Genomic DNA, 22,144 nt, shown 5'->3' on the forward strand with positions numbered 1-22,144 from the left:
CCAGTCCTGTTTCCCTGGAAGCCCTTTCTACATTGCTGCTAGGGTGGTCTTTCTAAAATACATATCTATCTGACCATGCTCTTTCCTGCTTTGTTCCTCCAGTGAGTGCCTCCTCATCACTGGCTTGTTCTATGGGATAACATTTATTTAATATGTTCCCAAGCCCTTGGGACGTGAAGCTCACTGCCCTGGCCTTGTCTCTTATGCTTCTTGCCTTGCCCAAACCCACCTGCTGCTGCTTGCCTTTTTCAAGCTGACCCCTCTGGAATGCCTTCTGCATGCAGCAACCCTAACTCACCTCCACACTGCATGGAACTAGCCCCCCCCAGGCCAATTCCTAGTCCTACTTTGAGATATCACCGCTTCCAGGACACTTTCCTAACTGCTAGAACCTTGGTTAAGAGTCCTATCCTTTTCACTCTTTTCTTTATATCCTTTATCTTTTCTTTACAGCTCCATAATTTCATTTACTACATGATAAACTGTTTTATAAAAGTCTTTTTAACCTCCCTGAGGATTCACTGCTTAATCTCCAGTGCTTAGCATAAAACATTAAATTTGAACCAGAAAGCGTTCCAAATGCTTTACACCTACATAACCTCACTGAGGCTTCACTGCACCCCATGCAGTAGACACTGTTACCTCTGTTTTATGGAGGAAGAGACAGGCACAGGGGGGATAAGTAACTTGCCGAGGTCAGGTGCTGGCCTTCAGGTATTCATGCCCAGGCAGTCTGGCTCCCCAGCTGGCATTTGTCACCACTGTATTTTATTGCCCCCATAGTGAGCGGTCGGTAAATGCTGAGTAAACAATGCTAGCTATGCACGCGAGCGCCTACTGTGTAGGGAGCTCCGTGCTGCGCGCTTTACCTGAATTTTTTTTTAACTCCATAACAACCCTCTGAGGTAAGTACCATCATTATTCCCATTTTACATAGGAGAAAACAACTTTAGAAAAAGTTGGCAACCGCCTCAAGATCACACAGCTAATTAGCGGCACAGCGGCACTCGAAACCAACGTCCTGTCTCAGCCCTACACTGGAGCGCATGAGACCAACAGCCCGGGCGGACTGGCGCCCGGTGTGATGGGCGTGACACCTGCAGCCCGGCCCGAAACACAGGTGGGAACCTCAGCCGTGGCGCAGGCTGACTCACACCCCGGGGCAGAGGAGACCAGCCCGGGAGCCGCGACCTAGAATCACAGGCAAATGGAAATCGGCGTCAGCACCACGGCAGCCCCTCCTTGACCCAGTGCCCCTTATCCTCCGGGCTCGGGAGCCGGCTGCCCGGCAGCGCGAAGGTCTGGTCGGCGGAGCACTCCTCCCGGGGGCCCCAGGCGACGATGCCATCAAAGGGCCAGTTCTGAGGTGAGACGGTCCGGGCGCCGACTCCGCGGCAGCGGGGGAAGGGTTAACCTTCCCGCAGGCCCGCGGTAACCGCCCGGTGGGCTCGCGGCGCGGGGCGCGGCGCGGGGCGCGGGCCCGGGAGGCGCGCCAACCGCCCGGGGGTCCCCGCGGGGCGTGGCCTCGGGGCGGGCGCGGCGCCGAGAGGGTTACCCGGCCGGGCCGGGCCGGGGGCGGGGCCGGGCGCGGCGGGGGCGGCGCTGCAGGCGGAAGCGCGGGCGGGCGGCGCCCCGCGCCCCGGCTGCTGACGCCGGTGGCCGCCGGGCTGAGAAGCCCAGCGAGGTGCGGGCGGGGGCTTGGGGCCGGCCATGGGCACGGCCCATGGTGAGGCTCGCAGGGGCGAACTCGCGGGTCTCCGCGGCCCGGCGCGGACGGGGAGCGCAGGGCGACGGCCCGGCGCCTGGGGGGCGCAGAGGGAGGGGCGGGCCCGCCCGCCGACGCGGGTGGAAGAATGGGGCCTGGGCAGGAGCTCCCGGCGGGGTTCCGCGCTCCATGCCCCTCTTCCTCCCCTACCCTCCAGGTCAGCCTCGCACTGGAGTTCAACTTTCAGAGGAGAGGCGACCCAGCCAGGCTCTGTCGGGGAGTCCTTCAGCTCCTCACCTCCATGGGCCAGACGGCCCTGGCGGGGGGCAGCAGCGGCACCCCCGCCCCACAGGCCCTGTACCCCGACCTCTCTTGTCCCGAGGGCTTGGAGGAGCTGCTGTCTGCGCCCCCCCCTGATCTGGGGGCCCAACGGCGCCACGGCTGGAACCCCAAGGACTGTTCAGAGAACATCGAGGTCAAGGAAGGGGGGCTGTGCTTCGAGCGGCGGCCCGTGGCCCAGAGCACTGATGGGGCCCGGGGTAAGAGGGGCTACTCGAGGGGCCTGCACGCCTGGGAGATCAGCTGGCCCCCGGAGCAGAGAGGCACGCACGCCGTGGTGGGCGTGGCCACGGCCCTCGCCCCGCTGCAGGCTGACCACTACGCGGCGCTGCTGGGCAGCAACAGCGAGTCGTGGGGCTGGGACATTGGGCGGGGGAAGCTATACCATCAGAGCAAGGGGCCCGGGGCCCCCCAGTACCCAGCCGGACCTCAGGGTGAGCAGCTGGAGGTGCCGGAGAGACTGCTGGTGGTTCTGGACATGGAAGAGGGAACTCTGGGCTACGCTATTGGGGGCACCTACTTGGGGCCAGCCTTCCGCGGACTGAAGGGCAGGACCCTGTATCCGGCAGTAAGCGCTGTCTGGGGCCAGTGCCAGGTCCGCATCCGCTACCTGGGAGAAAGGAGAGGTGAGGCCTGGGACAGGTGTGGGGAGAATATTCTGTTACTGGTGGCAGCGGTTGGGATGAAAACTCAATTTTGGAAAAGAGCCGAGGGGTTAGGCCTGCATCTGACCTGCCTTCAGTGCCAGGAAGGCTAAGGGTCTTTACAGTTGTTATCTATATAATCCACGAGCAATAGAGGTAAAAACAGGCTTGGGAAAGAAACTTGCTTAAGTTTTCTTGGCTAGTAAGTGGGGAATCCTCAGGATGGAGGGAAGCACTCCAGGAATTAGGGTTTTACAGGAGATGGCTCCCTGAACAAGAGGTACAAAGGGTTAAATGGGTACTGGGCTAGGTGTGCAGATCCAAAAGGAAGAGGACTGGCAGTGCCAGGCACCCAGGTGTATACTAGACTCCCTGGGCCCTGACCTGTGTCTGTCCCAGGATGGAACTATTGATGCCCTGGCACCAGGAAGGAGAGCTGTGAGGAAGCAGGGCCTTGGTGTGGGGCTGCAGGGGAAGACCCTCCTTGGGAACTGACTGGGGCCAGCTCTCTGCAGTTGCTTTCAGAGGTGGATGATGCCTCTCATCAGCTGCGGTGAGCCACTGCAGAGTGGAGGAAGGCCATCCTTCCTCTTGCCCCATCAGCCCTAGCTTCAAGACCTCTCTGGAATCAAAGGCTGGTCAGCTTCAGCACTGTCAGAGCCACAGTGGCCTGTTGCTTAGAGGGCCTTAGAGCTTCACCCCTAGGTCTGACTACAGATGTGAGAAATCTTAACTGTGACACAGAACTTCAGGGTACCTTCAATTTCCCTTTCAGCAAAGGTGGGGCAGACTGAGCAGGAAAGCCAAAGGGCACCTGGGCAGGCCCTGTAGTTTTAGGATGTCTGGCTGGTGGCTGCACCCCTTCTTACCTTCCACTCCTTCTCTCTCCCAGCGGAGCCACACTCCCTTCTGCACCTGAGCCGCCTGTGTGTTCGCCACACCCTGGGGGATACCCGGCTTGGCCAGGTATCTGCTCTGCCCTTGCCCCCTGCCATGAAGCGCTACCTGCTCTACCAGTGAGCCCTGTGATACCACAGATTGTGCTGGGGCCTCGCCACCACCCTTGCCCTGGGGAGGCGCTGCTAGCCCAGATCAGCTACTTAAAGCCAGTGAGGCTGGGCCCCTGCCCAACCCCTGCTCTGGGAATGGCTCAGAGCCATTCAGAGGGGGGAGGAAGGGAGGTGATATTCAAGGCTGTGGCAGCCTGGTACGAAAGACATTTTTTCAAGTAAAAATAGTGAGAGATCTGTTGTTATAGAAACCTGTTTGTGGTCTTTTCTTTTTTGCACAGGGATAAACTTCTATGGCTGCTTCAGAAAGAAAAAGAGTATATGGGCAAAGACAGGGAAGGAGGACAGACCACAAGGCTTAGTGCCAGGTGTTTTATTTCCCTCACGTGGGATGGGTCACGTACATAACACACAGGCATCGGCACCATGGGAGAGGGGAGCACCCCCGGCCTCTACGGAGAGGAACCTGGCTTCAGGGTGTGAGAGGGGAGAGGAAGATGGTTTCTTTCTCCTGCCTTCACTGGGGCCTGGGAGGACCCAGAAGCAAGCTTTACCCCTTCCACCTCTCAGCCAAGAAAGCCACCTTGGTGACATGTTTAGTTCCAACCATCATACTGAGTGGAGAGGGAGTGGCCTGGTCCCAACCATTATGGGGGAAGGTATAAACGGTAAAGGAAGGTATAGTTTGGAATAGGCCATGAGAGGGTGCTGATGACACCATCAGAAGCATGTGCAGGGTGGGGGCAGTTACTGGACTTCAGGGCTACCTAATCCCTGGCTTAGCAGGAAGAGTAGGGAAGATGGATGGGCCTATTGTTTGGCATTGATGATGTCCACAAATTCGGGCTTGAGGGAAGCGCCACCCACGAGAAAGCCATCCACATCAGGCTGGCTTGCCAGCTCCTTGCAGGTTGCCCCTGTGACAGAACCTGGGAAGGGAGCAGAAGGAGGCTTGGTCAGGGATGGCATGAATACACACCATCCCTACCTCCATGTCTGAGGCTCAGTCTGGTTCTCAGCCCACCCCACCTCATTGCAGAGCCAAACCCACTCACCTCCATAAATAATACGGGTACTCTGAGCCACTGCATCAGAGACATTGGACTTAAGCCATCCCCGGAGCTTCTCATGTACTTCCTGGGCCTATAACAAGAAGCCAGCCTAAGCTCAGACAGGAAAAATCACTGGCACCAGTGAAGAGAGTTAGTGTGGTTTCTCAGCAAGAGCCCTAGGATCTGAGCCAGAGTAACAGGGCTCCGATCCTAGCCAAGCTGTGAAATAGATGCCCTTGGACAAGTCACAGTCCCTCTGGGCTCCAGAGTGTCTTTTGTCTTTAAAAATGAGGAGTTGGCCCAGATGATCTCTGTCCAGTCCTACTGAGGCTAGATAGGATGAGGGCAGGGGGACTTGGTTACCTGTTGGGGTGTTGCAGTCTTGCCGGTACCAATGGCCCATACAGGCTCATAGGCCAGGACAACTTTGTTCCAGTCCTTCACATTATCTGCAGGACAGAGATCACAGATGGAGGGAGGGGTGAACAGGAAGGAGCCACCTAGCCAGACTCCCTATGGTATGAAAAACGATGGCCTGCTGCCCCCTGGTGGATGTTGTTAGATTTTCAGGTGGCATCCATGCCTTCAGGGGCAGGAGCAGAAGTGAGAGGGACCAAGTCTCCAGGGAACCTGACCCCACCCTCTGAACTCCGTGGCCCTGGCTAGGCTCAAAGGTCCTTTTTTCTAGAGATACCTGCGATGACCTTGGTTTGCTCGAAAACAACCTTCTCAGTGATGCCAGCTTCCCTCTCATCTAGCTTTTCCCCGATGCAGGCGATTACTCCGAGTCCCTCTGACAGAGCATGGGCCACTTTCTGCCCAATCAGCTGTTGAAGAACAGGCATGGTGAGACATCCCTCTTGGAATAAGGCATCCCTTATTTCCTCTCTTGGTTACTAACCTCATCCGACTCCCCAAAGACATGCCTTCTCTCTGAGTGCCCCAGGACTACCCATGTGGCTCCACAGTCTTTGATCATGCCAGGGCTAAAAGAAGAGATAGAGACAAGGTTCAGCAGGGAGCCCACCCTGTCGCTTTCTCTACAATGAGGAAAGTGAGGGAAGGGTCCCCACGCACCCTCTCTGCCTCCATCTCACCTGATCTCCCCAGTAAAGGCCCCATTAGTCACTTTGTAGCAGTTCTGCGCAGCCACAGCAATCTTGGGATCTAGCTTCTGCCGGACGAAGTCGATGTAGGCAGTAGGGGGTGCACAAACCACCTCTGAGCATGAGATCCAAGAAAGCCTTCATTCTCCAGACTTCCTACTTAGTGCTCTGGAGCCCCCCAGCCTTCACCCTCTTGGTTCTGCGCTCTCCCCTTTTCACCCCAGCAAAATGACCTCTGTCCACTTTCCAGCTAATGCTGGGCCTGCACCCAACTCCCAGAGCCTTCCAGGTGACCCTGAGAGGCCATGGCCCTCACCTTACCCTCTGCTCTTTTACCAGCTGTGGGTCCAATTTCCTCAAGCTATTCTGGGCATGGGCACCTCCTAGACTCAGCATTCTCTAGGGGCCAACCCTGCCTCCCTTCTAAAATAGCCCTTCACCACCTTCCTCAGCAAGGCAAGGATGTTTAGTAAAAGGGGCCAACTCCTGAGTTAGTATTGGGTTTCTGGGGAGTAAACGAGAAGGGGATGCCTCTTTTGATGATGGTTCCGTGATCTAGGTTGGTGGGAGGGGAAGGATGGAGGAATAGCGCTTTTGCTCGTGGGTGGCAGGGAGATGACTGGCTCATAGAGGTCTTGCACTTTCCCGTTTCCAGGTTGAAGGAAGCTGTAGGCTCGCTCCTCACTCCCAAATGGCTCAGCCTGCTCAGTCCCTTTGGTGGAAGGCAGGAGTCGCCCAGGCTGACGAAGGGTAGGGGTCAGAGCTGTGGCTCAGGGGGCGAGAGCAGCTGGGCGAGGGGAATCGGCGCGCCGGCGAGGCACTGGGAGGAGTCTCTGGCTACGTGCGGCGGCGCACGGAGCTGGCTGCCGAGGGGGCAGGTGGCCGGGAACCCGCGCAAGCTCAGCCTCCTCCCCCGCACTCAAGGGCTGCAGCCAGCTTCTCCCGATAGCCCACGGAGGCCCAGGCTCCGCTCCTACCCCGCGAGTCCTGGCCGGTGCAACCCCAGTCCGCGCCCTAGGGCCATCTCCCTCCTGGCACCCCTAGAAGTCCACTCCCGCCCCACCGTCCGCGCGGGCACCATTAAATGCCCAGCCTTGCCCGCTCGACACACCTCCGGTTCTCCGGCTGCGGGGCCCACGCTCGGACACCCAGAAGCCCTCGTCCCCAAGCCCTGCGTCCAGGTGCAGGCAGACACTCGGAGCTCGGGAGAGGGCGCTGCCACGCCCGACCCTCGGCCCCGGCCCGACCCCTCCCTGGCAGGGGCTCACCGGTGTCGGCCGGCACCTTGGCTGCGTTCAGAGTGCTGATGAGCTCCCCCAGAACCTTCTTCCGCCCGTTCATCTTCCAGTTCCCCCCCACGAAGAACTTCCTGGAGGGCGCCATGGCGCTGGAGGCGACACACTGAAGGTCAGTATCACCGCGCAGCCGCGGCCACTGGCTGCTTATATAGAGCGCTGTGAAGCAGAACTCCGCCTCCCCGCCGTCCTCGGCCATGGTGAGCCCGCCCCGCCGGGAGTCCGCCCCCGGCCCGCCCGCCGCCCGCCTCTGGCCGCTGTCGCAATGTTCTGACGTTCCCCCCGTTTCTTGTAGCAACGTTCTACACGAAACGTCTGGCAGGGCTCAGTCGCCTCTGCCTCAGTTGTCTGGCTTTCAGGAGAAGACGAGAACTGGGACCCTCTGCGTCAGGAACCCCCGCTGCGCGACCTCAGCCCCCCACAGGGCCAGAGTGGGTTCCGAGTGACGCTGGCTGGCTGCAAGTTAGCTGTAGCCCAGGTTGCTCTCTGGGGCTGAGAATGCTGAGGGCATCGCTCCGACTCTGGGAAAGAGAAGCCCCTTCTCCCATCGGAGTGGCTGCTTCCCCATTGCTGGGCACATACAGGGTCCGGAGTGGGAGGGGCAGCTCACATTGGCATAAACTGTGCCTGGAGTATCCCACTCTTGGGCTCCAGCCCGCTGAGGCCTGACAAGAACAGCAGGGACTGAGGTTCATGAGGACACTGGGAAACCCTTGGGCCTACTCTGTGTGACTACAGGAAACAAGGAAGGGCTCTTCACCCCATCATCCCTTTGCCTTGTGTTCTGCGTTTATGCTACTCTACTCCACGTCCCCACCCAATTTTTCCAAGACCAGTTTTCCAAGACCAGAACCAGTGAAAAGTAGAGAGCTGCCTAGGGAGGGGCAGGGGACAGAGCTGGCAGTTTTCTGAAACTGGCCCTCCTGCTAACCCCAGAAGATAAGTCTCTCCCAAGGTATCAAACAGGACACAGTTTAGCCATTGTACTTTTATTCACATCGTGTATTTTGGCATTTTCCAGAGAAGTAAAGGGAAGAGACGGTGGGGGGAGACTGAGGCAGGAGGGCAAGGGTGGCTCCCCATTTCCCTCATATCCCTCCTTGCCCAACCACACAGGGGCAAACACAAAGGGGGGAGGAGGCACAGGTGCTCCCTCCCCAGGAAGAGGCTGCACAAAGCTACACCCACGCACACACACAAATAAGACCCCTCCCCTCCACACCAGGGGGCTGGGCAGGGTTACACAGAAGCAGAGCACTGTGGATTCCAGGGACAGGGGAAGCAACAAAGTCTCTTTACAGACAGGTGGTCAGCCACCTCCTGTCCCCTTCCTGCTCCATCCCCAGAGTCTATAGCCCCTCTGCCATAGCTTGGCCATTCTCCTATGGCCTCCAGCTTCTTCCGTGCTGCCAGGAACAAAAAGAAAAAGGGTGCAGAGCAGGGGGCTGAACTCCATCCCTCAGCTCCTATCCCTCATGCCAGGTGGGCTGTCCCCTGCCCTTGGTGGTAAGGGTGAGGGCAGATTCTTAGCTGGCTACTCTCTGGTAGAAGTAGATGTACCCCAGGTCCTTGGGTGGCTTCTCAGAGGCACACACTTTCTGGTCGTTGTAGATCACCCATCTAGTGAAGTGGGGGAAGGGACAGGAAAGGGTGAACAACTGGGCATTGTAGTTGCATCAGCTTAGCCTCAGACATAGCCCCTGGAGGTGATGCTGGTGACTTTGGGGCCAAGGCTCCCAAGAGTCTCTGCCTGGACCCCCAAAACCTACAATGCAGCTGCTACCTGTCTGAAGAGAGCGTCAGGATCTTGCAGCAAAGGGCAAAGGTCATTTCTCATATTCACTGTCTTTCAATTTCTCCAGTGTCTTTACAGCCACCCCCACCCACTCCTGTTAGGCAAGGGGTTGGCAAACTTTTTTGGAAAGGGCCAATTAGTACATGTTTAAGGTTTTTCAGGCCATCTGGCCTCTGATACAACTACTCAACTTTCCTGTAGCAGTGTGAAAACAGCCACAAACAATATATAAGCAAGTGTAGCTGTGTTCCAGCAAAACTCTCTTACAAAATCAGGTGGCCAGATTCAGCCCTTGGGCTGCAGTTTGCCTAATCCTGCTGGAAGACATCGTCTCATGCTCTGGGGTGTCTGTGCCCCCATCAGTCAGTCCTTTGCCTTCTCCCACAAATGTTCTAAGGACTTCAAAGACACCCCTACTACTAGTTCCCACCTCCACTTCTCCATGCAAAACATACGCGCAGCCCCTCACCTTCCTTCCTTCTTGATATGGCAGACGTAGTGACCACACATGGTAGAGGTGCCCATGTGACTAATGAAGGCAAAGAGCTGATACTCTAGGGAGGGAGAGAGACAGGGTAGAGAGGGAAATGAGAAGATCCTTGGGTGACAGTGTAAAGATAAATAAAATAACTCAAACTAGGGACAGGAGTTTCAGGGACTGTGGGGCATGTACCGGGCCAATGGCTGTCTCAGCTGCCTAGAGTCCCACCCTCAGAAGTCACTGGTGGAAAGAAGCCTCTGACCCCTAAGGAAAACAGAGCTGCCTTGGGATGAGGGATCTAGTGTGGCAGATCGGCTAGATTCTACCAGGGTGTGTTCCCAGGGACACTCACTTCCAGGACCATCCCGGACTTTAGGTCCCACGGGTACAGACTCAGAGATGGAGTCAGCAGCCGAGCGGCCCTCTGAGATGTCCATGGCAGCCTCGGCATCCAGGTCATCAATGTGACTGAAGATCCAGTCCACAGCCCGCTCTAAACTATTGTTCTTGGAGAGGAGGGAAGCGTTATTTTTTCTAACAAGTTCTGGGGCAAGAGAGCCCGCAGTGAAAGGAAGCCTCAGCTCCTTCATCACAGCCGCAGAGGGGTGGCACCACCTTTGTTGTCCTTGGTCTTGTTCCTGGAGGATGGACCGACACTCCCACCCCTTTCTTCCCCACCAGCCCCAAGCCCTTAGCTGGGGCAGCCCATACCGTGGCCCGCAAAGCTTTCAGGGCCTGGTCCCGGGAGAAGCCCATGGAGACAATGGTGGTCACGCAGTCCTCTGGCGGGGGCTCAGCTGCTGCACTCGTGGAGCCAGGCCCACTGGAGCCAGGCAGGATGAGGGGGTTTGCAAAATCTGTGGATGAGAAGGGGTTGAAGTGTTTGGGGAGGTCAGAGCCCCTGCCCCATCCTACTACCCACCCCTGCCTACCTGGATCGTCCATGTGTGACATGACCCAGTTCATGGCAGCCTCAGCGCCACTGTTGCCTGTGTAGTAGACGGCTTTTCGGCAGGCATCCATGGGGAAGCCCATCTCCACCAGCTGGATGATGACGGATTCATCCAACATGGGTGCTGCGACAGGGAAATGTGGGCATGACTGACCACCTCCCTCCCACGGCTACTCCTCCCTCCCCCAGGCCTGCCCCCAGCCCTCTCCCAATCACCCATTACGTGCATCTTTCTTCACGGACTGGCAGCTTATCCCAGAACTATAATGACCACACAACGTAACGTGGGTCAGACAGGTTCCTGCCCGCTCCCATAGAACCGGCCCTGTTTCTGGAGCACAATACTCCCACCCTGCCCAAACCAAGGAGGTGACAAGGGCAGAGAGGCACTCAGCCAACGCTCCTGCCATCCACACTGGGAATGTGACTGGAGTGCTCCAGTCAGTCCCCACCTCCATCGAAAGAAGGCAGAGGAAATTTGAAAGGGAGGACAGGAGAAACACAAAGGGACAGTGTCAGGGAGGCAAGACAGAGGCCCCCATCAGCAAGGGAGACAGGCAGGAAGAAGAGTCACTAACATGTTGGAGAGGAGAAGTGAGGGGAGCAGAAGGAGTCTTCGTCTTCGTTGCCATAGAAACCAAGGCTACCTTTGGGCTCATCCGGAGTGACCAGGGGTGGGGCAATGTCCGGCAGCTCCTCCTCTCCCGGCTGCAGCCCTGTACCCCTCAACTGGGAGATGTCCAGCTCCTCTGGCATCTCGATGGACACATCTGCAGGAAAGGGGTCACCTCAGCAGCTCCCTGAGGCCCTCCTAGAAAAGCACTTTGGGGGCTTCAAGCCCCTGTCCTCTATCTCAGAACTGCTCTCTGACAAGAAGCTGCTACAAGCAGTACCAATCTTAGGGGTCCCACCGTAAGAAAAATAACAGTGCGCCCAGGAATCAGGAGCCCAAATGCAAGTCCTAGATCCACCACAACTGAGCTACGGGCAAGGCAGGGCACCCAAAACTCGTGAGACAGGGTGATTTTATACTTCTCTGTGTCTCAACTTCCTTATCTAAAATATGAAGGTAAATCAGTATTTCTCAAATTACAGTCAGGGACCTGTAAGACTCGTAAGAATTAATTGTTTCAAGACTATCAAAATGAAAACATCTTGCCAATTACAAAAATAAAACTATGAAAATCACTTTGGGTGGTAAATCATACCTATAAAATCAAAGAAGTCTTTTAACATTTTTAGTCAGTGCTTTTCAAACTAGACACATTTTGAAATATCTAAGGTCATTTTTTTTCCCTTTTCAGGGGAAAGTTTGAGAAACACTAGTTTTACATGTGTTAAGGCCCCTTCTTTTTCTAGCATGTTCCACTCAACCTCCCTCATCCCAGCAACCATACCCAGTTTCTTGGGCACCCAGTCTAAGCCGAAGGTAAACTTCTTGATCTGGATGACCAGGTAGTCAGGGAACGAGGCAAACCGTGTGGTCCTAGGGGAGAGAATGTGCTGGTACCCAGAGAATCCCCAGGCTTCTCCCGTCCTGACTCCCACCCTGGGGCTCAGCCTCTCATGGGCAGAAGTCCCAATAATCTAGAAGATATTCCACACTTTTCTTGTCCCCCGGCAGGTGGGCAGGCATCTGATGTCTGTCCTCAGCCAACAAGGAGCAGCAGAAGCCAGAAGGACGGGTTTCACTGGCAGGAGCAGTGAAGGGCTGGGTGGCTGACTCCCTTCAGACTAAAGCCCTCCTTCACATTGCACCCCGTACCAGATGCCAAAGGCTAGGCAGAAAGTAGGGCCACTGGCTGGAAATCCAAACTCTGTCTACAGCTGGGGTTTTTTTGTTTTTTTTGAGACAGTCTCACTTTGTTGCCTAGGCTAGAGTGAGTGCCGTGGCGTCAGCCTAGCTCCCAGCAACCTCAAACTCCTGGGCTCAAGTGATCCTGCTGCCTCAGCTTCTCGAATAGCTGGGACTACAGGCATATGCCACCATGCCCGGCTCATTTTTTCTATATATATTAGTTGGCCAATTAATTTCTTTCTATTTATAGTAGAGACGGGGTCTCGCTCTTGCTCAGGCTGGTTTTGAACTCCTGACCTCGAGCGATCAGCCTGCCTCGGCCTCCCAGAGTGCTAGGATTACAGGCGTGAGCCACCGCGCCTGGCCCTGTCCACAGCTGTTACTACGTGCCTGTGCTCTGGCATGATCAGAGGAGGAGTGGAGAGAGGCTGCACTAGAAAGACACCCTGCACCATGAAAAAAGTGGGAGTGGTTGGGGCAGGACAAGGGGACAGATGTAGTCATTGCCATGTCTATCCCTGCAAGGGCCTCTTCAGGAGATTACCAGCCTCAAGTGATTCAATCCTGAGATTCCAACCACACAGGGATGAAAGAATAAGAAAAAGGCAAAGATACTTCTTTTGGGATCACCCTGCCATAGACCCGCAGCTCTATTTAGGCCCTGACCAAAGGACATACTTTTTTTTTTAAGAGATAGGGTCTTGCTGTGTCACCCAGGCTAGAGTGCACTGGTATGATCTAGCTCACTGTAGCCTCCAACTCCTGGGCTTAAGTGATAACTCAAGGCTCAGCCTCCTGAGTAGCTGGGAACTATAGGTGCATGTCACCACACCTGGCTAATTTTTTTATTTTTTGTAGAGATGGGTTTCACTATCTTGCTCAGGCTGGTCTCGAACTTCTGCCTCAAGCGGTCCTCCTGCCTCGGCCTCCTGAAGTGCTGGGATTACAGGCGTGAGCCACTGCGTCCGGCTCGAAGGACTTACTTGACAGCTACCGACTTGGCCTGCAAGGCTGTGCTCCAGAAGTCGTCCACCTGCTCGGGGGCCCCGTAGGCCTCCAGGCAGGAGCTGAAGGGCACCTGGGCCCGAACCAGTTCTGGCAGTGGCATCTTCTCCTCTTCGGCTTGCCGCTTCTTCTCCTCATACTCCAGAAGCTCCTCTGGTGATAGAAAGGGTTGGTGGGTCCTTCAGAGGCTGCTGCCCTTTTACCTACTTGGCCTTGCCCTACTGGCCCTCTGTGCACAACTATCTACCCTCCCAAAGTACCTCTGACACACACCCATTACATCTTGCCTTTCTGTTTCAACACAGCTCCGATAAGCTGAGATTGCACTGGGCATGATTAATCCTACATACCCTGGTGGCCCAGCTTCAGACCTCTGGCTGGTGGAGCAGGGCATACCGTGGGCTCTGTGCCTATCAGGTGCCCTGGCATCCATCATAGACCTTAGCCTCCAAAGCATCAAGCCTTGCTGACAGGGCAACCTACCTTTATTAAGGGCTGCATCCATGGGCACAGGCAGTTGCATGATGTAGTCAACTCGCTGGGTATACTTAACTTTCTCTGTGGCCAGGCACTTGATCTTTTCCTCCACCAAGAAGCGGAACACTTCATTAGGATTTTCAGAGCTCCGGCAATTCCTCTATGGGAAAGAGGCAGGGTAGGGAGGTCTGGGCAGCCAGGGAATGGCACCTAAAAGGTTCACTGGGGAGTCAGGCAGAGAAGGGAGACTACCTCTTAGGGGTACGGGGATGCAAAAGTAGTGTAGAAACTTTCCCCAATTAACCATCCCCTCCCCCTTTCCGGCCCCATCCTAGCACTGTGGGACTGTGTTGCAATGTGCTTGTATTTCTCTTTACAAGCAATTAAGCAGTCTCATATCATTTTCTTAATTAGGCTGCAAGCCCACCAAGGGTAAGGATCATGGCTTGTCTTTACTCTTCTCCTCAGGTGCAAACACTACCCACAGGGAAGGCTCAGTGCATGTAGACTGCTGGTGTACAGGGGTGGGGATGATGGAGGAAGGAGTGGGCAGGAGGGAGGGGGAGTAAACTGAAAGCAGACAGGGATGCCATCTTCCCAGCCCTTACCTCTACCATGTTGATAAGGTGAAGGAAGAACTCCTGGGCATCCTGCTGCCGGTTGGTGGAGAACTCAGGGTGACCCTTGCCAATGAGGGCCTTGAACATCCGAGGGGCAATGCCATCTTGAACTTCCTGGGCAGAGCCAGGGCAGGGACTCAGCTGAGGCTCAACTCAAGGGCCATCAAGTGGCCTTCTTCAGTCATCTCTCAGACCCGTTTCCCCATACTCCCAGAGCCTGAAAGGGACAGAGTCCCAGGAAACGCACCTTTTGATCTGGCACCTGCTCCCCGTCGCCTGACTCCGGTGCTGGCTTGGAATACTCTCCTGAGAGAAGGCCATGGCCCAGCTTGGCCCTGTGTTAATATCCAAGAAAACTATTTTGTTTCAGTCAACTAACTATGCGTACATCTATCTGTGTCTTTTCCTCCCCAACTCAACCTTTGCTCATAGCTCTCCTTAGACCTAACTCTCTGAAATGTGAAGAACCTTAAGTTCCAAAGGAACCCCGCTCAAGACAGACAACATGCCCAGAAGGCGGTGACCAAAAGCTTCTAATGGGCCAAGGTATAAACTGCTATGCACTCCAAGTGATCATGGATGACGAGTAAGGGTATGCTGGGAGGCTCTCAAATGCCTTTGTACATACGACCTGGCTACATACACCTGGGTGCTGAAGTCCTGGGTAGGGTCCGTCGGGGCATTCTGGAAGATCTTCTCCAACTTATCCACATACCTAGAAGTCAAGGGAAGGATAATTAGAGGGGTTCTGGCCTGATCTCCAAGGAAAAGGGAAGGGAACAATTATTACTGACTCTGTGAACAGGCTACCCCAGAGCAGGGAATCACAGCAGTTAGACCCTGGAGTCCATTTCTGTCCAGCATCTGCCTGTTCTCCCCTTAAACTATGTCCAGTGTGGAGTGTTCTTTCCCTGCCTCCTCCTCACGACAGAGCCAGGGGATGGGAGAAGGAAGCCTGGGATTAGGATAAACACAGTTCATATTCTACTGGACAGAACTTACTGACACATTCTGAGCTTTCATGTTGTTTCCCAATTAGACAGTAAGCTCATTTATGCTGAGAACATAAGACAGTAAGCTCGTTTATGCCTTTCTTCTTGGTGTCCCCTCCCCCCTCTTCCCAAATGCTACATATCCACGTGAGGTGCTCATTTGATGTCACTGGCCCGAAATAAAGACCACCTGCTACTCCTTGAGTCTGTCAGAAGGCTGCAGAGCCCTGGGACGTGGCCCTCTGCTCTGCGGGGTTTGTGTGTACTGGGCACAGCACACCAGCCAGAGTGCAACAGGAACTATTCTAGGACTGAGATCAAGCACAGAGGTGTGAAGGGCGCTGAAGGAAGACTGTGCCCAGAGGCTAGTGACCAGCAGAGGGGCCAGGGCGAGCAACTACTCACTTCCTCTGGAAGTCAGGGATGCTGAAGAGCACCTGGACCACGGAGTTGAGGTAGCAGCTGTTACCCAGGTTCCGGATGCCTGTGTAGCCGGGCCCGAACAGGGGCTTAAGTGGCACACTTGACTCCTGAATCAGCTCCCATTCGCCGATCCGCTGGTTCATATCTATCTCCAACTCGGTCATCGTCTTGTCCGTCTGTGTGGGAAGGGGCACTTCAGACTAGGTGAGAAACTCAGCCTTGTATTTTTCACCTTGATCTCCCCCTGACTCTAGGGTGATACTCAGCTGCAGCTTAGAATTTGTGGAATTACAGGCTCAAACATGAGAGGCACACTGAGTATCACCCAGCCCACGTTCTGGAAGGCTACAGAACGTTGTCCCACAGGCCTGTATGACATCAGGTCTCTGCTTGAATAAGGGAATGAAATGAGTAAGATTCTCTACACCTGAAATGTTTTTCCCATTCTAAAATTACCCCTGCCTCACCTTCAGATTGTCACTTGAGCATCACTTCTCCTGGGAAACACTCCAATCTCCTAAACTAGATCAGGTCCTCCTGCTAATGATTATAGTACCCTAAACCTCTCTTTCATAGCACCCATCACAGTTTGCAATTATTCACTTATTTGTATGAAAATGTGATTAATCCCTGCCTTTTCCTCTAGAATATAAGTCTATGAAAGCAAGGACCACACCAGTCTCATTCACGCAATGACTAGCACATAGTAAACACTCAGTAGTATTTGCCAGAAACCTTTTCAAAGGAAACCCACATATCCTGGGGACTGGTTTAATAATAGAAGATTTCCCTAACACCCTACCTTAGGCTCAGGCAAGGAAGAAGAGCTTCACAGGGATAGGAATTAGGAGAATCTGAACCTGAAGAGGGTCTCACCTTCTGCATCTTCAGCATGTCAATGCCAAAATGGGACAGGTGCTCAGCCAGGCTGGGGTCCAGGACCATGTCATCCTCATCATATGAGTACACGTCTAGAGCAGGAGGCAGGAACAGTGTCAGGGGAAGCTGCTCAGGACTAGGCTGGCCACCAGTCCCACTCGCTGTCCAGAGGGGCCTTGGTGGGATAGGACAGCCTATAAGGGTCACCCTCGTGCTTCCATTGAATATCAGTGAGGTCACAAGCCCTTCTGGGACTGGTGTTCAGGGGAGATGGGGTGAAACAGAGTGAGGGTTGGAATTCATTGTGCTTCTGAGTCCACCCTTGCAGGATAAGGTACTAGGATAAGGCAGGTTTCGTAGGTAAGGGACTATGATGGGGGACAGGGGAACATATTCATCAAAGATTTGGTCTCATCTGCAGTATTTTCATTTTTTATCGAGAGAATGCATTCATGTACTATTCATGTCATATAAAATTACTAACAAATGAAACACAGTTAAGTGTGAGGGTGGCTGGAGCAGGGGAGGGGGTACCAGCGCCATCAGGTGTGATGGTGCCCAGCTTCACAGCTAACGGGTAGCCTGTCTCCCTGTAGTGCTCCACAGCATGGTTGTTGCCCCCACTGCCATCGAAGTAGCGTCGGCCGCAGAGGATGGAGCCATCTGTTAGGTTGAGCCACAGGTTCTCTCTCATGTCACACTTGGAGCACTTCCAGCCACTAATCCAAGGAGAAGAAAATTAGCTGCAATGTTGGTTAGGAGTATGTGGGAGTGGTAGACAGAGGGGCTCTGCAGGCCCCTGCCAGCTCAAGGGTCTCTCTTCTCCTCTGGATGTCCCCACACTTTGTTCATCTCCCCCCAAGTCTTCCTCCCTGTCCTGCTTCCTACCCTCTCTCCCACTATCTCCCCCAAAAGGGTGTTCTCATTCCCCTTGCTCCGGGAGTTGTGCCCCAAGATGGAAGGGCCAGGCCTCACCAGGGAGGGATTCGAGCAGGGTTGTCCAGCTGCTTTAGGTTGAAGGCATGCTTAGACACCTGCCGCACCTCCCCATCCCAGGCCTGCACCTCCTGCTTGCGAGAAGCTGAGTCAGCCGATAGCAGGGCCTCCACCGCACTGGTCACCTAGGGGAAGCAGAGCGTAAGAGACAGTCCCTAGCCCCTCGTCCCACACCCCTTCAGTCTTCAGCTTTGTCAGTGCTTGCACAAGACATCATTCTCCCGACCCATCTTGCCCTAGGACCTCTGGTAGGGTGGGAAAGGATTCATACCCGATCTCTGACAATGTCAGGCAGACCCCCCAACCCATCTCGGGCAATCTCCAGGTAATCTGGCAAAATGATAATCTTCACATCCTCATCGTATTCAAACTTGTCTTCAGTGAGGTCAAACCCGCCTTCAACACCTGGAGGGATAGGGAAGAAGAGGGAGAGTAGGGCAACCACTATAGGTCAATGTCCCTCAGCAAACACAACACCTCATTTTGTCCTCTCCCGTTCTCTAGGGCCACCAAACAGGTGCATTCTTTGGGACTTTCCTAGTGCCTTTTTTTTTTTTGAGACAGAGTCTCACTTTATTGCCCAGGCTAGAGTGACTGCCGTGGTATCAGCCTAGCTCACGGCAACCTCAAACTCCTGGGCTCAAGCAATCCTACTGCCTCAGCCTTCCAAGTAGCTGGGGCTATAGGCGTGTGCCACCATGCCTGGCTAATTTTTTGTATATATATTTTTAGTTGGTCATTTAATTTTTTTCTATTTTTAGCAGAGATGGGGTCTTGCTCAGGCTGGTTTTCAAACTCCTGACCTCGAGCGATCCACCCGCTTCGGCCTCCCAGAGTGCTAGGATTACAGGCGTGAGCCACTGTGCCCGCCCGGCCTAGTGCCTCTGAGTAAAGGACAGACCAGCTCAGGGAGGAGAACAGGACTGCAGTGGTGCTCACCAATAGCCAACCGGGTGGGCTTCTTCCGGGGCGGGTCTCCAGTGCCTGTAGTAGCGTCCTCCTCTTTCTGCAATGAAGCAGGAAGGGCTGGATCAGCAATGAGCACCAGGGAAGGGACAAATGGGGAGGATGGAGGGGAAGGAGTGGTTAATCTCAGAATAAAACAAAGCTAAAAGTTTTAATGACACAAACAAAAGTAAGTGAAAGGGAGAAATTGAGGCTAATAGAAGGTCAAAATGGAACAGACAGATTCAAAATGGGTACCCTGTGGAATGTGTCTGAATGTACCCAGCCCTTGGTCCAGCCTCTGTCCCTACCGGGCGCCGGGTCCGCCGGAGGTGCAGGTACACTCGCTGGCCCGTCTTGTTGAAATGTCTCTCCACATACTGTTTCCCGAAGCCCAGGAATGTGTTCATGCAGATGTAGAGGCCACCCTCAGACTCCTGCAGGACAAGAGGCAACAGTGGAAACACAAGGAGGATGAAGCCTGGCCAGGTGAGGAAACCAAAGACCTAGAGTCTAGTTTCTAGAAGCAGGTTTCTGGTTCCGTAACACAGCATGGCCCTTGCCAACTCATTTACCCCTTTAGAACCTGAAACATGGCTAAGATTCTCCCTATTTCCTCCTATGACTTTGATAACCACTGAAAAGGACAACAGGATGCTGAGCAACACCAGTGCCTCACCATTCATCTTCCCTCTTGCTCCTTTGTGCTTTGGAGCCCTTCAATCAATCACAGAGAACTCCCTTTACAGCTTTCCTGGGCCTAAGATCTGAGATGCATAAAGTAAATAGGGATCAAATACTGTAGACTTCCAGCACCAAAGATTACATTCAGAGGGGAAAAGGGTCCTTTCCTGGGAGAGGGAAGACTTTCACGTTAGATACTAAACCCAAACCAGGGACCCCCAAGACAAACCCCATCTGATCTCCATGATTCAGAAAACCTTCCAGACTGGAAGAGCAGAGATTCCAGCACCTCAACAGTACATTTAATCCCTGAGTTTGCCAGAAAGCCTAGACCTTTCCTTTGTCACACTCTACTAGGTACTTGAACCCTGGTCCACACTGTGAGTTTTCTCTCTCCTCTCCTGATGAAGCCTGGCTCCAGGGGAACAAGGCCTTGTTTGGGACTCACAGTTAAACCCCGACCTAGTATGGCAGAGAGATGATGTGAAGTCCCGCATTCTCCAGCCATTCTCCCCTCCCCTCTGACCATTAAGTAAGACCTCCACTGACATGCCATCAACCTCCAACCTCAAAGTCATCCCCTTCTTAGAACAATCTAGCAACAATTGCTGAGATTGCTTAAAACACACAGCCTGAGAAGAAAAGAGGGAAAAACAAATGTCCATCCTGAATCACAGCTTAGGAGAGAGGATGGGCTTCCCCAAAGCTCAGCAAGTCTTCCAGTGCCTTTGTAAACAGAGGGATGAAGAAGGTGGAGGAGGAAATTGGAGACAATGAATCTTCCTTCAGATCCAAGGCTTTGAGCTACAGGCATCTTCTTCCTGGAATAAAAGCCTCAGTGGCCTTGAAAATTTCTCTGCTGTGATATTAAAAATAGGGCACTGTCTAATGTTGTTCTAGCTCCATAGACTGCTCTGTACCACTCCCTAGAACAATGAGAATTGCAATGTTAATGGACAAATAGAGCATTTCTCACCAGGAAGGTCAACTAGCTCTTTCTTCCCAGAATCCAATTTGAAGATAATCAAATATGCTGGAAGTTGGTTAGCAAAGCAACTAGGCCACGTTGGAGATCTCTTGACTTGAGATGAAAGAGGGAAAGTGGCAGAAGACTACAAAACCCCTTTTTGGATCATTCAAAGCAATTACTAAAGAGAAACACAGGAGTGAATATAAATGTAAAGAGAGACCCACTGACTTCTACCATCTGCTGGTAATTAAGAAAAACCTTTCCCTCCTGGCAGGAACATGGGAGCTCTGAAGTGATTAAACTCCTCTGTTGGAAATAAAAGATGCTGGTTTCACCAAGAACTGGGGACCCTGGAGCTCTGCTTTGAGCAGTCTTCTTTTACCTCTGCCAAAGCCAGACTTCAGAGAAGCAGCACATTGTCTGAGGCTCAGATCAAAGCCAGGCAAACCAAGCAAACCACAAATCACAGTGATGATCCTGAACCAGGCCTCGGATCATGCTGCTATAGTCAGCATTGGTGATGCATTAATGAAGTCTTTCCACTCTGACTTGCAGTTTTCAGGCCATGAGCTGGTCTGACTGAACACACTGGGCAGGGCCCAGCAGCTTGAGGGGAGGGGTGGTGAGGGGGGCGGATCCCAACCTAGCTGCAGTCTCAGTTCAGGCCCTGAAGGCCTGTCTCTGCTTGAGGGTGACTTAGGAAGGCAGAACAGTAGGAAGGGAGGTACCGGGTGGAGCTTGCAAAACGTGAAGCATGGTGTGGGTGGCGGCTTTGTGTAACTAGTCAAGAGTGAGAGCAGGATGAGAAAGGGGCCTTAGCATCTTCTGAGAAAGAAACCATCTCTAGGAATACTTTAAAAGGGCTTCTCTCCGCTGTCTGTGAAGGGCTGAGGCGAGCGGGGTGGCTAATAGTTCACTTCAAAGGAGAAACGACTAGCGCTTTCCTCTCCTCACCACCACCAAGGACCCACCTCCCCGCCCCCTGTCCATATTAACCATAGCCAAGGCTCTCTAACTTGGCCTTTCTCAGAACCGGACTTCTTCAGAGCCCACTTCCAGACTATTAGCCGCCTCGGAACTGGAGTCCCCACCCCGCAACCTCAACCCCGGCGGAGAACAGTGGGGAGTCACCCCCATCACTCCCACAAAAGACTACAAAACCCAGGGAGCCGTGCGCACGGACAAGGCTGACTCCCAGGCTTTCTCAGGGGTCCATTTGGGGGATGTAGTCCGACGGTCGGGCTGCGCCCCTCGCTTAGAACGGCCATGAAGGCAGTGAGCGACTACAATGCCCACAGTGCTCCGCGAGGCGGGGAGCGGGCCAGGCGAGCGCGGCGGCTTCCGGGGGCGGTAGTCACACGACAGCCACAGCTGCTCAACAGCGGCGGCGGAGTGGAGCGTGGGAGACTACAAGTCCCAGGGTGCAGCGCAGGGGGGCGGCAGCCCAAGCCTTGCAGGCCCCGGCAGAATGACCAGGGCGATGGAAGGAAGTCGTGCTCGCTGCGGGCGTGGGGAATGGGCTTACCGGCGTGTCGAAGGAGAAGGCGCACTCGTCTTTGTGGACCCGGTCTCCGGCCTTAGGGACCCGGATCGTCGGTAACACTGACAGCAGCGCCTCCTCGCTCAGCTCCGCCATGACACCGGCAGCAGCTCCTCCACACAGCGGCTCCCACCGTTCCCAGCCTCACCCCCACTCTCCCGTCCAATGAGCGCTACTCGTTAGGGGCATGCGCCGAGGGACAGACGCGCGAGAATGGCAGTTGGCCGCGGCCGGCCTGCGAGTGCTCCGCCCTCTGCCGGCTCCTGACTAACGCCAATGAAAAGCGCTTCTAGTGCAATTGATGGTCGAAAGAGCCAATCCCACCCTTCCAGGGCAGGAGAGCACGGAGGGAAGCGAGGTGGGCTCCGGAGCGGCCGCTGCTCAGACTCTGGGACCCTTAAGGTCCCCTGGCGTGCCTTCTATTGAAGAGCCAAAA

The 22,144-nt window shown here is 54.5% G+C and overlaps 3 protein-coding genes across 6 annotated transcripts; 1 reads left to right on the plus strand and 2 right to left on the minus strand.

The window, feature by feature from the left end:
* The first annotated feature begins 980 nt into the window (after nucleotides 1-980).
* On the plus strand, nucleotides 981-8,579 carry SPSB2 (splA/ryanodine receptor domain and SOCS box containing 2). Of its 3 annotated transcripts, none has more exons than XM_076007722.1 (3): nucleotides 981-1,366; nucleotides 1,923-2,670; nucleotides 3,581-8,579. In XM_076007722.1, exons 2-3 carry the CDS (start codon nucleotides 2,007-2,009, stop codon nucleotides 3,706-3,708), a joined length of 792 nt encoding a protein of 263 aa, XP_075863837.1. In that variant the 5' UTR covers nucleotides 981-1,366; nucleotides 1,923-2,006; the 3' UTR covers nucleotides 3,709-8,579. The 3 variants fall into 3 exon arrangements, with proteins under 3 accessions (XP_075863837.1, XP_075863836.1, XP_012615899.2); XM_076007721.1 differs by lacking the exon at nucleotides 981-1,366 and adding an exon at nucleotides 1,586-1,684; XM_012760445.3 differs by lacking the exon at nucleotides 981-1,366 and adding an exon at nucleotides 1,587-1,726.
* Nucleotides 4,057-7,386, minus strand: TPI1 (triosephosphate isomerase 1). The gene is made up of 7 exons (XM_012760446.2): nucleotides 7,125-7,386; nucleotides 5,848-5,971; nucleotides 5,652-5,736; nucleotides 5,445-5,577; nucleotides 5,114-5,199; nucleotides 4,754-4,841; nucleotides 4,057-4,627 (listed from the first exon to the last, which is right to left on the minus strand). The coding sequence occupies exons 1-7, from the start codon at nucleotides 7,348-7,350 to the stop codon at nucleotides 4,509-4,511; spliced, it is 861 nt and encodes a 286-aa protein (XP_012615900.1). The 5' UTR covers nucleotides 7,351-7,386; the 3' UTR covers nucleotides 4,057-4,508.
* On the minus strand, nucleotides 8,125-21,889 carry USP5 (ubiquitin specific peptidase 5). 2 transcript variants are annotated; one of them, XM_012760421.3, is made up of 20 exons: nucleotides 21,694-21,889; nucleotides 18,826-18,951; nucleotides 18,509-18,575; nucleotides 17,841-17,974; nucleotides 17,549-17,694; nucleotides 17,108-17,292; nucleotides 16,571-16,665; nucleotides 15,677-15,870; nucleotides 14,923-14,994; nucleotides 14,527-14,614; nucleotides 14,268-14,393; nucleotides 13,666-13,819; nucleotides 13,161-13,335; nucleotides 11,777-11,865; nucleotides 10,958-11,149; nucleotides 10,360-10,503; nucleotides 10,139-10,284; nucleotides 9,780-9,933; nucleotides 9,416-9,500; nucleotides 8,125-8,771 (listed from the first exon to the last, which is right to left on the minus strand). In XM_012760421.3, the coding sequence occupies exons 1-20, from the start codon at nucleotides 21,802-21,804 to the stop codon at nucleotides 8,678-8,680; spliced, it is 2,577 nt and encodes an 858-aa protein (XP_012615875.1). In that variant the 5' UTR covers nucleotides 21,805-21,889; the 3' UTR covers nucleotides 8,125-8,677. The 2 variants fall into 2 exon arrangements, with proteins under 2 accessions (XP_012615875.1, XP_012615876.1); XM_012760422.2 differs by having other exon boundaries at nucleotides 11,027-11,149; nucleotides 21,694-21,888.
* Nucleotides 21,890-22,144: the final 255 nt, after the last annotated feature.

Source organism: Microcebus murinus, chromosome 10 (genome assembly GCF_040939455.1).
Source record: "Microcebus murinus isolate Inina chromosome 10, M.murinus_Inina_mat1.0, whole genome shotgun sequence".
Classification (NCBI taxonomy): domain Eukaryota; kingdom Metazoa; phylum Chordata; class Mammalia; order Primates; family Cheirogaleidae; genus Microcebus; species Microcebus murinus.